Below are 17,442 nucleotides of genomic sequence, written 5' to 3'. Positions count from 1 at the left end.
CTTAAAATGGTTTTAAATAATTTAAAAACTGATTTTATTCTAGCTAAAATATAACAAATAAGACATTCTCTTGATGAAAAAAGTATTATCAGACATTTTGTCAAAATTCCATTGCTCTATAAACATCATTTAGGTAATATAAAAAAATATAAAATTCAAAGGGGGCTAATAATTCTGATTTCAACTGTGTGTGTGTGTGTGTGTGTGTGTGTGTGTGTGTGTGTGTGTGTGTGTGTGTGTGTGTGTGTGTGTGTGTGTGTGTGCGTGTGCGTGTGCGTGCGGGTGCGTGCGGGTGCGTGCGGGTGCGTGCGGGTGCGTGCGGTTGTGTGTGGGTGTGTGTGTGTGGGTTATGTGTGTTTATATAGCCATTTATTACATATGGCCATACACGCAAAGTGCTTTACCATCGTTTGTGATCGAAAAAAGGCAGAAATAAATAGAAAATCAACCATATATTTTACTAATGTAATATACACTAGTGCTTAGAGTTCTTCAACTATTATATACGTTAGGGTGAGTAACTTATGTTTAAGAAATGCTTTTCTTCAGAGAATATTTATTACATTTTGTTAAATATAATAATAATAATAATAAAGACTATAAAAAATCTAAAATAAAATAAAAATCAACCATATATATTGGTAATGTAATATACACTACTTTTCAAATATTTAGGGTCAGTAACATTTTTTTTTTACTAATTTTAGTAAATGCTTAAATTTAGCTAAATTTTATTAAACTTTGTTACAAATAAATAAATAAATAAATAAATAAATAAATAAATAAATAAATAATAATAGTTCTAAGAATAAATACACTACTGTTTAAATGTCACTAACATTTTTTATGAATGCTTTAACCAGCGAGAATGCAATAAATTTGTGAAAAGTGACAGTAGTTTATACATACAACACATAAAAGCTGTTCTTTTTTTATTACAAACAAAATTTGTAATGGTTTCTACAAACATAGCAAGAAATTGATGATAATAAACAGATCCTGAGCATCATATAAACCTTAGGTTTATTTCTGGAGGATAATGTGATTAAAGTAATGTAAATTTTGCTTTATACTTTAATTATGTTTGACATCTATATATCTATATATATATATATATATATATATATAATATTTCCCAAATGATAGTTAAGTCTAAGGGACATGAAAAGTAAGTGAAAACATTTAAAACGCCTTTATTAATATGGCTTTTCTATAAAGCAGCACCTACGCGTTTCTGCAACACTTGCCTTCATCGGGGTAATTAAGTTCAAGTGCATCTGGAGTTCATTTGAACACTGTGGTCACATGACTCAATTGAATATCCAGACAATGCAGAAAGGATATATCCAACACAAAGTCAACTTAACAGTCATTCTTAATTCAGTAAAGGAAGAGAGATAGAGAAAAAACTTAATAATCATGAATAAAATAATAGAAAATAGAATAGGAAACCACTGAAAATATGCATATATAAGTTAAAACTGTGGTAAATCTGTGCTTTCATTTTCTATATTCAAAAATATTTCCATTTTAACATACATTACATGCAACTATGTGAAACTGTAATTTGGTCCAATGTTATTTGACTACAGGCCGGGACAATAAAACAAAAAATTCACCACAATGAAACAAAAATAAAACCAAGCATCCATCAAAACCAAATAATTCCACACAGCACATTTGATAACCACAGCTAGCTCAGGACAAAAGTCATATTTACAGTGTAGAGATGTGATTTACTGCTGCTTTTATCATGTCAGGCTTCACTCACATGCACAAATACAACACATGAATACAAAGCTCCAAAAGCAGACCAGTCCATCTGAGATAGAGGCAGAGGAACTGTTCAAAACACTGATCACAAAAAAATCTATTACTGGCATCCATAAAACAGCCCTGAATGCTTCATGCACTAAATTACATTTACAGCCTCCCTGATGAAACCATTATAAGAGGCTCAAGAGGCTCAAAAAAAAAAAAACATTTGACAGTTCGATGCGCTTTGAGTACAAATAAGCTTTGAGGCTCAGTAAGAAATAATGCCGCTTAATTCGATAGTGATGCCGCATTTTCTGTGCGGTTTCAGTTTGCTGACATTCTTAGCAGGATGTCTGTCATCTCAGATCATAGAAGAGAAGCGTGTTATGAACAGACGCTACTTGCACAGTTATTTTAGTTACGTAGGTGTTCTCTGCACTGAACATACATTAATGTCTACTATTATTATTAATATTATTATTATTATATTTTAAACATTAAATATCACAAATAAAGCTATTAACTGAACTTTAATAAGGAAACTTTATTTACATGTTACTTATGTGTGTGAAAATGTGTAGTGTACTTTTTTTGCAGAGTCTGAAAAGTCTGAAATCTGATTTGTGAGATAAATTCACAGTTCCTTTCTTTAATTCTGTTGTGGAAGCTATCAAACTTACTTGGTCAGCAAGTCATTTTATGTGTTTCAATTTCTTTAAATTATTAAATTGTCAGTATGCATATTTAAATATTTTATGCTTGTTTAGATATTTAGCCAATTTGGGCATTTTAATGTATCAGTGAAAAAAACAATTAAGACATACAAACCAGACATTTTGCACAACAAGTGTTTCTCTGAATTTACTGGACTTGGATTTGAGTAAAATGTTCATTTTTGTTTTATTCCATAAAGTTTGTAACCTTCGTTCCAAATTAAAACAAAAGGCAATTGATCAAAATAGTCTTACAATCTTTTTTTTAAATAACTTAATATCTAATAAATAATTCAACAAATAAACAAACAAACAAACAAACAAACAAACAAATAAATAAATAAATAAAATGCTTTATTGCATTGATGAAGTGTGTTTCAGACAGGTGAGTGGGCTTGACAAACCACCTGTAGAAACACTGTCTATAAAAATAAATAAATTAATAAACAATCCCCACTTACTCTGACACTTAATTCTCTGAGCACTAAGAGTTCCTTTGTGTGTATTGCCACTTCTTTTTAAATCAGTGAATGCCTCCTCAATTGTAAACTGTAAATTGTAATGTAATAAATTAAATGTTTTTATTTATTGTGATGGAAATTCAATGTTATTCCGCCATTGTTTTTATGTTGTCTTCAAATGACTTTAAATATGCCTGAAAACATTTCTATTTAAAATTGCCAAGAAATGCTAGCTTTAGTTTTACTGCACACATAAATATGGACCCTTTTCACAAGACTTTTCGGATGCGTTTAACAGTCTTAATTCCTTAATTTCTTGGAAAGATTTGAATATTTAGATAATTTTTTAAACATATGAAAATTTACACGTATTTAGGAATGTATTACATAATCTTTGCATCAAATTACAAAAAAATGAATTACCGCTTGTGCGAGGTGTTTGTAATGCAGAGTGTATAAGCAGGACAGTAAATTTAATGTTGTTCTCTCTTCTGGCTGTCGTTACCAGTCTCACAATTTTTTTTTTTTTGTAAGTCTTAATAACACCATTGTGGAGTTTTTCTTTTGTCATTGATTTACATCTTAAGTCAATGCAAAGACGCAAATAGATATCCTGTGTCAATATTTGTGAGAATGAGGTCTTGTAAATGATGTGATTTGTGCGAATGAAGTCGTGCGAGCTGAGTGTTTTGCATGTTTTATGCGCGATTCACTCAAGTTGAAAAATCTGAACTTTAGCAAACATTCGTGCTGTGTTACCGGCTTGATTATGACGTAGCACCTGCAGTTGGTGTCCTGAAGGGAAATCCTCCAGCCGACACCAAAAACAGCTAATCAAACTGGGCTCGGCCCAGTTTAAAGCACGACTGAAAGCCTCCATCATCCAGGTATAGCTTCTGAAGGAGTTGATGAAGTCACAGAGCTGGGTGCACCTCTGAAAGTATCTAGTGCACTCAGACACGGCGTCGAATGAATCTATGCTGTTTTTCAGCCTCCCTTAAGCACATAAAGCACAGCTACTATCTCAATGAAATCCATGTTAGCCATTTAGCAACGAAATTAGAGGCATTGGGCCGTTAGAAAGCCCAGGCCGTGAATCCTCTTCCATTGTGAAGTGAATTTCACATGTGAATGTAGCGAATTTGACGTGCGAAAGAAGCAAGTAAACTCAAAATGTTCATGCATCTATTTACGTGATTTATTAGCACATGTCACATCTGGTGTGAAAGCAGCAGAAGTTTACCCAACTATGACGACTTCTGCTACTGAGAAACTCTAAAATGTGAAAAGGGTTCATTAGTCATCAATCTAAATTCATAAAAACTGAAAATGGTCAAACGGTCACAAAAAAACAGATCCAGGGCCCCGAAACCTCCTCAGTCCCAGGAGGGTTGATTTTTTTTTTTTTTCATAATAAAGCTCTACATTCTGACTGGTAGCTTTTGCTAATTGAACTTACATAACACTCAAAACATGGCCATCTACATTCAAAAGTAGTCCTTCCTCTCTCTCTCCCTCTCTCTCTCCATCTTTCTCTTTTCCCTCCTTTATTTGTCTTTGATCAAAGCAAATCATCTCCATCACAGTCCAGCTGGATATTATTGCTCAGGCCCGTGTGCATCCCTTAACCAACACAGCACTGACTCTCTCCTCACGCGGCAGACCATTCCTCAAGGTTACTCAGGCAATGAAGTGACGCAAATCCTCTGTAATCACTCATTCCTTCTGTTCTGTCCATCCACAGGTGGGCTGGTTCCCCTCCACGTACGTAGAAGAGGCCGAGGAGTGAGCAATCCCACAACAGAATGGAAAAAAACTAAATCTGATGTGTTTGATTATCTGATGATTGCGTCTTAGAAGACCTGGAGTGGATCAGGAGCAAGTCCGGACTGAGGTCACACGCCGTGAGCTATTTCTTCCATGTGCTTGTGTGTGTGTTTGCTCACTGGGAAACATGACCTTGCCTGCGTCCTCTTTTACCTGCACTATTATTGATGGCGGCCTACTGTTGGTGGACGGAGCCCGGAGGTGTTTCAACACTCACATCCAGTCATTCATCTCTGATTAAGATCATGCCTCCGCCATGCTCGTAATTGATTGCTGTCTCTTCGCTCTCTCGTATTTTTCAGATTTCCACTTTAAAGGAATGAGCGGTTGTTGTTTTTTTTGTGCGTGGTGTTTGTTGCGCGCTTATCTCCAGAGATGTATTGTTGGGTTGTCATGCCCTGTTTATCTGATTCACGACGGGAGACGCTGACAGGGAACAAAAGGGTACACGGTGACAGGCCTGTAAACAGCTTTTTTAGCCAGCGGCCTATGGACCTGGAAGCATTGTGTGGCCCCGTCCGGAATGGATGGGCTTAATGAGTGGGCTTTACACACATTTGCTGGAGGAATTGACACATTGGAAAACAATGACTCCGATAATTCTGTCTGAAAGCCACCAGTGGATCTGAAGCTGTGTGTTTTTCGAGTGGTGGACCGGTATGGGGAATTCAGTGTCTGATGCTGATCGCTAAATCACAGGGTGGGACAATTATGTATTAGAATAATTTTACATCAGAGCCATAACCAACATAGACAGTGAGTTATGCCCAATCTGAAATGAACAAAATATTATATAAATATTATATAAAGTAACATTCATATTTCATGCTGCATTTATTAAATCAAATTATTTAAATTAATATATACATACATACATACATACATACATACATACATACATACATACATACATACATACATGTGTGTGTATGTATATATATATATATATAATACACACACAACAGTTCTGTCTGGTTCTCGAATCTGATTGGCTGATAGCCGTGCAATATTCTGCAAAAACAGCACTCGTACAAACTCCTCACCCTTCTGTAATACTGTTATAATCAGACCAATATGTAAACTCTTATATGATCCATATACTTATATAATCAAAGAGGGAAAAGCTAATATAGTGAATATATATATATATATATATATATATATATATATATATATATATATATATATATATATATACACTAATAATTAATAATCACATATATATATATATATATACATATATATATATATGATTATTAATTATTAGTATATATATATATATATATATATATATATATATATATATATATATATATATATATATATATATATATATATATATATATATATATATATATATGTATGTATACATATATATATATATTCACTATATTAGCTTTTCCCTCTTTGATTATATAAATTAAGCATATTTATCATATAAGAGTTTACATATTAGTCTGATCATTAATTATTAGTTTATTGTAAAAATACAAATGTTCATTCTTTTTAAAATATTTCTCAATGGATGTTTAACAGTCTGGATTGAATGCAAATATTTTTTTTTCTATTTTAAAAATATATATTTTTAATTCAATATCATTATCATAATGATTAATAACGTTATATTTAGTAGCTGAAATAATTTCACAGGAGGGCCTTCAACTGTGTATATATTGACACAGTTCAGCAAAAGACACTGTTATTTGACAGATATCGGTCAGCCACTCTACCACCAGTCTATATTGACAACCTTCTTGGCCAAGTGTTAATAAGTAATTCCTTCATAACATAAACACATTATAGCAGCTCTCTGTGCTGTTAAAATGTTTGGGATTCATTCTTGGCTGCTCCTCCATTACTGCATTGAATCTGGATGTTTTAATTGTCTGCATCTGTGTGTAAATCTCAGCCGCTCTAAACTGTGATCAACTTATTCTCAGTGACTGGAGACTCTATAGGTGAAAGCTCATATCAGGAAACGCTCAAACCGCTCACTGGTCTCAGACGGTTGGATAAAAGAGCTCTCATTTATTTGCTGGTGATCTAAGGCCAGCAATTGATGGAAAACTCTTCAACGCATAAACAGAAATGCTCTTCTATATGCCTGTAAAGCAGTCCATCTGAAAATACCTGTTTTTTATTTTTGCTTTGAAGGTTATGAAGAATCTGTTTTCATCCCTGTAAAAGTGTGTAGAGTTAAAAGGGTAAATATTTATTGATTTATAGATCTCTATCTGTGTTAATGGATGTCTAATGTGAATACGGTATTGTGTATTTCTGTCTCAGTGTAACATTGTGTAACACCACTAAGTGGCAGCAGCATTAGCAGCTCCCTATTCATTTACAACTTCAGCATCAGATTTTAGATCAGAGTTCCTCCTCTTTGCTTCTTTCCCTGCATTTATAATCATCAAAATGCCGCCTTCAAGTCCAGAAGAGTTTGTGATTATGAGCTTAAAAGTTGTACTGAGAATCAAATGATTACAGCCATGAAAATAGTTAATAGTATAGTACAGTATAGTACAGTAACTTTAGTATTTTTGCCAGTATATAAAATATAGTATATAGTACTCAATATAAAACACAAAAGCGGTTGGTTTGTTTGTTTTTGTTTAGTTTTCTTAGAATTAGTTATTGTTTAAAATGAATAAATCTTATTTACATTTATTTATCATCCCCCAAAAAATATAGTTTTAGAGAGAGATTCTTCTGTTAGAAAAAGAAATGGACACAACTTTTTACTTGCAAACAAAGACAACTAGCTATTGTGTTTAAGCATGCTTTCACACCTAGACTTCTGATTTGGAACATGGTGCATTTCTCTATTAGCACGGCTTGTTTGTCATGTGTGAATCTAGCAATTGCACTCTGATCTGAGGCATAACAATCCGATCCAAATAACCGCCTTTGGAATGATTTACTAACGGCTGTGAGCGTTTTGGCCGCTGCTTATACGCCCTGTGCGCCTCGCATTTTTGCTGTTACGTGCTGTGCGCCCGCAGTTGATAAAAATAAACTCTGAGTGGAAAAAGCGCGTTACATCAGTCGCATCTTTTTCACTCTCCAATCAAATGAAAACAGAGGCGGGGTTTCTGTTGAGGTGCCTGCAGTGTTTGTGTTGTCAAGACTACTACAGAGACTTTTGAAGAGGGACGAGAGATTCGTGGTTGCTGTTTTCAGTTATCCGGTGCTGTATGACTCACAAATCTTGAATTTTTTACAATATTATAAAAAATTTTAATTATACCAATATCAAGAGCAACACTCGCGCACATTACGCAGCTGATTCAGTCGGCGCCAAGCGACATAAAAGGCGCTACGTGCTGCTTTTTTTCTTGTTAACAAAAAAGGCAGTGTTGTGCGCCTCGCGTTTTTGTAATGGGAAAAATTGCGTTTGGTGTGATTGGCCCCTAAATGCGGTGGTCTCAAGTCGATTGAAACAAACTCAGGAGCGGATTGATTGTAGTGAGAAAGCAGTATGATCCAACTATATCACAGTGCCATATACAATGCTATATGAAGAGAGAATTATGAGCAGGGTGGGATGTCTTTTCTACCGGTAAATGAGCATTTCTTGCCAAATACAAAAGTGAAAGCTTGCTGAAATATTAACGAGAGTTGTTTATACATTAGCAAAATGTATCAAAATAAAGATGTGAAATTTTCTAATATTAAAATAATAACGTATGATAGCTGAGAGAATTCCGTGGGATTGTGAAAAATAAACTAGGGATGGCTAATGTGAAACTGACGTTTAAACAGTGTCAAGATCCTAAAGCGCATGTGTTTCCAAACACTGAAGCATAATCCGAAACACCCAGGTCACGTGACTAAGGTGATTTAAAAAACACAGGTCATGTGACTAAAGTGTTTCAAAGCATCGACCATTTCAGAATCGTTTCAAGACTTGGTGAATCTGTGTTTGACTGACAGAACAAAAACTCTCTCATGTAGTTTTGTGGACTGTGCATGTTCTCAGAGTAACTGTCCTGCAAATGGCACAAATTTGAATACCAACTTGTACATGTTATAACGATGTATTTAATAATGTTAATTTTTTATGACCAAAACAAGACATACTTATTCACATCACTAAATCCCTTGAAGCCTCAACTCTACAACATGTTGTAAAATACCTCAATTTGCTTAACTGTTTCTTTGCTGAAGCTGTTTTAGAGCTATACATAAAAATGACCACTAGGTGTCCCTGTAGAGACGGCTTTCAAAATGTTTCGAAGCTTAGACTGTTTCAGTGTTTCATGAAGCCTCAATTTGCCCATCACTAAAATAAACCTTGAAACTGAGCAATATGAGGTGAGTTTACTCACTCGTTACTTGTAATTTTTTTTTTTAATTATTTTTGTGTTTAGAAACTTTGCCGTGTGAAAGCGAACCGCACCAAGAAAATAAACGTTGTCACAATTTTTATTCCTGTTTTGGGACAAATCTATCGATCTACAGATGTGAAAGCACCCTAATATAGCAATTTATTTAAATGTATTATTCATTGTTTCCCAACTATTTTACAATAATGTTAAAACGGTTTGCCAATTAGAAACATATCACTAATATATACAAACTCAATCATACGTTCAACATTTAAAGGGCCATGACACCCCCCACTTTCGGTTAAAGTCTACTTCAGAATTTTTTCAAAAGATGCATGATTAATGGGCGTGGAGCTCCGCGAGCATCGGGCAGGAGTGGGCGCGGCCAGCAGGGGAGAAGGGGAACGAACAACTGTTGTTGTCAGTAAGCTTACAAAATAAGACACAAACCGTGAGGAGACGCATGAGTTTATAGTTTACAAAGTTAAAATGCAAAGAAATGAACAGTGATTTAATGCCCTGCTACATTTGTTATTCGTAATTTCATATACACATAACCACAATTTATATCATTATAAAGATAAGTGTGTTCATGTAAACCCTATGAGGATTCTTCCTCGATCCCCGTGTCTAAATTATAGATCTTGATTGCAGACTCAGTGCAGCAGGTCTCCTGACCTGTCTATTTTAACCATTAGCCCTGCTGGTAATATAGAGGATTTAGGCAAACACAGCAGCACAGTGATGTGTCTGAATGTGAACGAACTCCTGATAAAAGTCAACGTCCGCCATTCTCTAATTCTCGTGCTGCTCCCCCGACAAAAATGCTTGCAGCACACACACAGCTTTGCTGTATGATCGGCCCTGACAGGATCGCGGGGAAAAAACATGCAACAAAACCCCGTGGATCATGGAAACAAACACATACGAGCCTTCATGAACGGCTGCGTGCCGTTGGTCTGTGTCTCACTCACAGCTTGCTTGAAACTGGCAGGTCTGCCTTCGGAAAGCACGTGCTCTCATGAATAATTAAGCTATCTCTTCTCATAGGATAAGAAAACTCCGCTATAAATAATAATAAGAAACCGACGCGTCATCATTGCACTTGCAGTACTGCGCTACGTCGCCGATTTTGATCCCGCCCCAAAAATTATTTTAAACCCGGAAGCTGAAATTAGCTGACAAAAGCTCAAAATTATCCAGTTTTCCCCACAATTAAAGCTAACAGGTGCTAACATTGACTTAACTGATGCTCAACACACACAAATCTGTTAATATAAAAAAAAAGTTCTACAGGGTGTCCTGAACCTTTAACTCTTTATTACCATAAGCAATTATCTCCCACCACAAACTATGGGTTGATTTTTTGAGAATCTGCTTAAACGTACCTAAAGAGCAACATTCACACACTCTCAGCTCATAAATATGATCTTTCTGCCATGACTTGAAGGCGGCAGCGGTAGTGAAAGATTCAGCATCAGTTCTCTCACAGAGGATTCGGCTAGATTAACTTCTCATTAGCAAAATCACATTTACCAGCTGTCAGAAATCTCGCTACCTCTCGCTCGCTTTATTTACAAAAGGTTACAGGTCGGTTTTAGCGTCGCCTGCTTTTCTTTCGGCAACGACCGAAAGAGGATTTTTGGTCTGGCACCAAAATCTGGGGCGAAATCCGTGCCCGAGGCAGATTATGGGCTTCTCCTGGGTGCGGCGTTCACTGCTCTCCAACTGCGAAAGCTAGAATTGGTTTTGTAAGCTTTCTCACCGGTAATCTGTTCCCACTCGTCTCTCCCCAGAGATCAACCCTGACAGGACGGATTTAACAGGCTTCCACACATCCTTATATTTATAAACGCAAGAGTCTTGCGGGCCACTAATCACCTTGCGATCTCTAACCTCAAAGGACAGCCACTTCTGCCTCACTTTTTTTTGCTTTTTTGCAATTTCAATGAGAACATGCTTGAAGCCTGTTATAGTATTCCATACGTCTTAATATAGTGTAAAAAAATGAAGTGAATGAATATCTGGCTGCTTTGCTGCATTGAGAGTCTCATGCTTGAACTGTAATGTCTCTATTATTGTTTTATTGTCATTTTTGGGCTGTTAAATGAGCAAAAAAAGGCATATTAGTGTTAGCAGAGTAACGACGCTCTGCTCACAGTTAATGATCTGTTATTCACTGAACTCAACCAAAGATGTACACAAGCCTGGCCGCAGTGGCCTGAACTGTAGCAGTGCAATCTGAGTGTGCCGCAGCGTCACCTAGCTGCTGTATCACACTTCAACTGTACATATGTAGATAAAAACCTCACAATAAAAATGTATATTGCTTCTTTTTTGCAAATGGTGTCGTAGTGTTTTGTGTCTTGGTTTGTGTAATGCCTCAGGAATACTTTCTAAACCTTACATGCATCCGGGTCACGGCACCAGCTAGACATGGAATGATGACGGTTTCCTGCGGTTGAATATATTTTTAATAATTATGATAATTTTTAGGGATGAATTATAAAGAAAGATATACAAAGATGTCCAAGTTGCAAAGAAATGTTTTTGAAACTAATGAAGACAGCAGAAGTTAATGCTTTTTAAAAAATTATTTAGCCTGACATGTTTACTGTTACAAAATGTTTCTTAGAATAAGATGTTTTGTTCGAATAATTTTTTAAATTATTTTTAAAATTAAAAAATAATTTTATAGAGCAGTTAAGTATTTTAATTTTAGAGCAGTAATTCCAATACCGTGATACCACTAAGCGTCCTGGTTTTGAACGTAACCCACCTTTCTCGAATAAGGAAACAGAGACGTGTGTCTACAGACACTTTTGGAAACGCACGTCTCTGTTCCCTATGAAGGGGAACATCCAGGTTATGAACATAACCCACTTTCCCCTAATAAAGCCTCTTTCACACCACGAGCGACTCGCAGCAGCAAAGCGACAATCGAACCTTCATTTCAACAGAGTGTGAGCAACTTCCAGCAACCTCCGTCTACGCCAGTGATAGCGACCGTTGGCGATCAAGTGGGTGTGTTGAGAATCCTTCAACTTTATGCAAATGAAGAGTGACTTTCTTGAGCAATGGCCAATAGAAGCCCATGTGATCCTCTCTCAGCTCACTCAGAGGCCGGTTGTATTCTCCGTGCTGTAGACTTACACAGACCTGCGTTTGCAGCAGGTTGCCACCCAGAGCGACAGGCAACTACAAAGTCACTGCTATTGTGAATGAGGCATCAGGGAACATGTTTGTCTCCCAAAATGTCTGTAAACACACGTTGCAGTTTCCGATGAAGGGGAACTGGATAGTTTTATTCAAATAAATGAATCGTGTAGGGTTTGGATCTTTTACCTGAGCGTTGTCAATATGATACATCACCAAAAATGTAGTGCCAGATCCGGTAAAACAAGAACATGCCTTTCCTTAGCAGAGCGCAGGGTATCATGGGATGGATCATGATGTGAAGATGACGATCACTGACAGAAGGAGATTCGGTTGAGGGGAATGAACAGATGAAGTTCATTTTCAAAGCAATACCAGAGTATAGCCAACCTAGTGCTGTGTTTGTGCCTGTCATTTTTCTAATTTTTGTCACAATAACCTATTCTGCAGCATGGGATTTGTCGGCCGTTTGCTATTAAAGGAACGAGAAGCAGAGACTTGTATGTATGGGACTTTGTCAGTAACTGTTGCAGTTCATAGGGACCAGTTTCTTCTTTCTTCAGATCATAACATGTAAATGTAATTAGAATTGTTGCCTCGTTTTGGGTAGTTTGCAAAATATGTATTTATTTGTGTGTTGTAACTTGTAAACGCTCTTCACAGCTTGTAATCACTTATCTATTATAGATCAGTGCTTTTAAAGTATGTCTCAGGTTAATGCTTTATAGTCTATTCACATATTGTGTCCAAAACCATGTAAAAAACGTGAACTTGTGATCCTTTGCCTTTGTCTTTGCTATGGCTCGCACATGGGAGAGTCAATTTTCAAAATAGTTTACCGCTGTGTGGATTAATACTGAATGTGTGTCATTATTATTACTTGGAGTCAGGTTTAAGAGTAGAGCAATATGCCGCTGGTTAACTGCATTGCTTTAATGCATTCCTGCACTGGGCTCTCACATACTCTGCTCTTCATAGCCATGTTGGTCATTTCTCTCTATCTCGCACTGAACCCAGTCAACAAATCACAACAGACTGCGTCCTCAGCCCAATCACAGCAGATTAGCATCATGCAAAGGAGAGGTTGAGAACAAAAGAAACGCTGAACAAATCATAAGAGTCAAAGGGATAATTACGTAAAAATAAATGCATATTACAAGACAATGACAGTGTTTTTTGATCTTGCATGCATATCAGCCTGTTGTTGGAGACCCCCAAAACTAAAATATGACCTTTTTTAATGCACAATATTCATTTCATGCTCTAAACAGGATTTGAACCAGTGTTTCTGGCAAGAGAGTAGAGCACACTAATAAGAACACTTGGATAGTTTACCCCAAAAAAGTTCATTTTCTAACCATTTATTCAGACTGAAATGGTTATTGACGCTTCTGAATTTCTGCTGTCAAACACAAAACAAGATATTCTGGAAAATGTTGTAGAAAAAATCTATAGTAGGAACAAAAAAATTAATAAAATACTAGGGAAGTCAACGACTGTTCAATTATATTATTTTTCTTTTTATAAGAAAATGGACCAATGTGAATAAAGTATTTACTTTAAAGTAAATACTTAATGAAACATCAAATAACACACTGAATAAAAGATGACATTTTGTAGTAAGGTGTTTTCTTATGAAACAAACTACAACAGTCGAGAAAAATCAACAATGGCATTCCATTGACAACATTATAAATGATTTACTCTGTTCGTTGCAGAGTTAACATCAAATTTTCATCTAAATTTATATTTTATTTCAGCTCTAACATTGCAACAGTTTTAGTTTGCTATCTTGCCTTGGCATTTCTAGTTTTAGAAAGTACAATGGCAAATTTAAGTTGTTTTTTTCAATGTGAAACTACTTTAAAGTTTAAAAGCTGTGTCAGTTCTCAAGGTGCAGTTGGTCAAATATTTACCAAATTATGTTTAACGGAGCAAGGAGTTTTTCACAGTGATTCCTATAATATTTTTTCTTCTTGTTTGTTTTTATTTCAGCTAGAATAAAAGCAGTTTTAATTTTTTTGAACCATTTAAGCTCAATATTATTAGCCCCCTTAAGCAATATTTGTTTAGATTTTCTACAGAACAAGCCATTGGTATACAGTGGCTTGCCTAAGTAGCCTAACTTTCCCAATTAGCATAGCTAAGCCTTTAAATTGCAATTTAAGCTGAATATTTTGAAAAATATTTAGTCAAATATTATGAACTATTATCATGGCAAAGATAAAAGAAATCAGTCATTAGAAAGTAGTTATTAAACTATTATGTTTTAAAATGTGTTGAACAAATCTTTCTTTTACAAACTGTGGAAAAAATATACATGTGGGCTAATAATTCAGGAGGGTTAATAATTCTATGTATGAAAACAGTATGGAAACAGAACCAAGTTGCTGTCAACGTTTATAGTCCTACAGAAGTGCTTGCATGCAAGTTAGAGATTAAAACAGTTGCAGTCACCATCTGTTTGAGCTTATCTGGAGAACACTTTGAGATGAAGACGATGGGGTCATTCAGCTGGGGTCTACAGAGACTCGAAAAGTAATGTCTGCTCATCCACAAGCAGAAGAAAGATTACACAGATGAGGATTGATTTGCAGAAAAGCCAGAAGTGCGACAGAAGTCCCGAGCCCCTTTATCCCACTCCCGGCTCCTGTGGTAAACACTCATTTGCTGGTGTAAATGTAAAGAAACAAGATGCAAGAATCATTTGTGAAGTGAAGCAAGACGTGTTAAACCTCATCAAAAGTGACATCCATCCGAGAAACAAACAGCTTTTATATTCCTTCCTTCATCAAGATGAAACCGTCCTTGACATTTAGCAAAAGACACAGTTTTTTTCTCATATCAAGAAAGCTCGTACCTTTGTCCTTCTTGGTATTTTGATTATTATACAACAATCTGTGGAGGATATTATTTTTAATAACGGAGCACCAGTGAAAGCTCATAGTATTTGCGTTTTGGCCACAGTGACTGGTGGAGATCAGTGTCTAGTAAGAATCATGTTAGCTGACTTTTGCTGCGACAGACGTCTGGGAGCCAGTGGTGGAATAGGCAGACATGTAAATATCAAGTCCTGTGTCCTGCATTCACAAACCAGGATTTGTAAGATCATCAGTTCAGCTGATCATACTTACAAGCGACATTTGAACCAGTAATTCCAATTTGAAAGGTATGCGCACTAACAAGAGCACTAAATACCAAAGCATCTAGCATTGGTCCCTAGTGTATCTTTTGAGGTCAGTGGGATAAGTCTTACTTATGCCTTTTTTTTCTGGTTTGCCTCAGGAACACACTAGGCTTCACTCTCATCCGGGTCACGGCACCACTACAATCCTGCGTAACATCCCTTGCCCTAAGCTGGATTTTTACCTGTGTTTCTGACAAAGGAGTACAATGGACGGTATATTTGCACAAATTCGTCTAGCTTGCCTCAGGTGCACATTAAACTCTACTCCTATCTGGGTCATGGCACCAATACAATCCTGCTCAATGTTATTTGCCCTGAGCAGGATTTGCACCAGTGCTTCTGACAAAGGAGTACACTAACAAGGGCACTAACGATCACATACCTCTTATGACCAGGGGAGTGAGGCTTACTTGCACAATTTTTCCTAGCTTGCCTTAGGAACGCTCTCTAATCCTCACTTACATACGGGTCACGGCACCAATGCAATCCTGCTCAATATTCTTTGTCCTGAGCAGGATTTGCACCAGTGTTTCGGGCAAGGGAGGAGAGTACACTAACAAGGGTGCTAAATGTATCATTTAGTTCTTATAAATAGGGGAGTGTGGTTTACATGCACAAATTTTTCTAGCTTGCCTCAGGAACACTTTAAACTCTACTCCCGTCCAGGTCATGACACCAACACAATCCTGGTCAATGCTCCTTGCTCTGAGGAGAATTTGCACCTGTGCTTCTGACAAGGAATGAGAGTACACTAACAAGGATGCTAAAGACCATATACCTCTTACAATCTGGGGAGTGAAGTGTACTTGGACAGATTTTTTTTTTTTTTTGCCGCAGAAACAATCACTAAACTTTGCTCCCATCTGGGTCACGGCACCAATAAAATCCTGCTCAACATTCCTTGCCCTAAGATGAATTTGCACCAGTGTTTCTGACAAACTAATACACTAACAAGGACGCTAAAGATCATATACCTCTTATGAACAGTGAAGTGAGGTTTACTTGCACAATTTTTTTCTAGTTTGCCTCAGGAACACTCTCTAAACTTCCCTACCATCCGAGTAACCGCACCAACACCATCCTGCTATATGTTCCTTGCCTTGAGTAAGATTTGCACCAGTGTTTTGGCAAGGAAGGAGAGTACACTAACAAGGATGTTAAAGACTGTGTACCTCTTATGAACAGGAGAGTGAGGTTTGGTTGCACAGATTATTCTACCTTGTACCTTGCTTATAAGTTTACTTCATTTCTTTATATCAATTGTGTGGAACACAACATTTTTTTTTTACAGTTTATATCATATAATTGAGAGGTGGTAAAGTTTTTTTTCTATTTATTTTTTATTTAGAATGTAAAAATGTCATTAAATAGCATTAAATATGATAGAATATGCTTCTGAGGAACATTTTACATAATATTCATGCATTCATTTTCTTGTCGGCTTAGTCGTTTTATTAATCTAGGGCCACCACGGCGGTTCATTCCAACTTATCCAGCACGTTTTTATGCAGCAAATGCCCTTCCAGCCGCAACCCATCTCTGGGAAACATCCACACACACTCATTCACACACACTGATACACAACAGAAAATTTAGCCTACCCAATTCACCTGTACCGCATGTTTTGGGCTGTGGGGGAAACTGGAGCACCCGTAGGAATCCCATGTGAACGCAGGGAGAACATGCAAACTCCACACAGAAACGCCAACTGAGCCGAGGCTCGACCCAGCAACCTTCTTGTTGTGAGGCGACAGCACTACCTACTGCGCCACTGTGTCGCCCTTAACAATATTATTTTGGTCAATTTAATCTTTAAAAAAAAGACAGAGTTTTTTTTCCCTCTCATGTATCATTTCTATCTTTAGACTTGATCGGAATCGGACGTTACCTCCTGATCAGAACTCGAATATATATATGTGTATATAACGTATTTTGTAACACATCTATAGTTATGTGGTGGCACAGAGTTAGCTTTCTTGACTTCACACAGAAACAGCAACACATGACATCAC

General features: G+C 36.5%; 1 protein-coding gene across 3 annotated transcripts in view; it reads left to right on the top strand.

Moving 5' to 3' along the window:
* vav3 (vav guanine nucleotide exchange factor 3) overlaps positions 1-5,546 on the top strand; it is a 178,463-nt gene extending 172,917 nt beyond the window's left edge. For all 3 annotated transcript variants that reach the window (XM_073940907.1, XM_073940906.1, XM_073940909.1), the window contains one exon: positions 4,677-5,546. In XM_073940907.1, the coding sequence (XP_073797008.1) occupies positions 4,677-4,721 (45 nt within the window). In that variant the 3' untranslated portion in view covers positions 4,722-5,546. The remainder of the gene's footprint in view (positions 1-4,676) is intronic.
* Positions 5,547-17,442: the final 11,896 nt, after the last annotated feature.

The sequence above is a fragment of the Danio rerio genome, chromosome 24 (assembly GCF_049306965.1).
Source record: "Danio rerio strain Tuebingen ecotype United States chromosome 24, GRCz12tu, whole genome shotgun sequence".
Lineage (NCBI taxonomy): Eukaryota > Metazoa > Chordata > Actinopteri > Cypriniformes > Danionidae > Danio > Danio rerio.
This window is presented reverse-complemented; position numbering and strand designations above follow the sequence as displayed.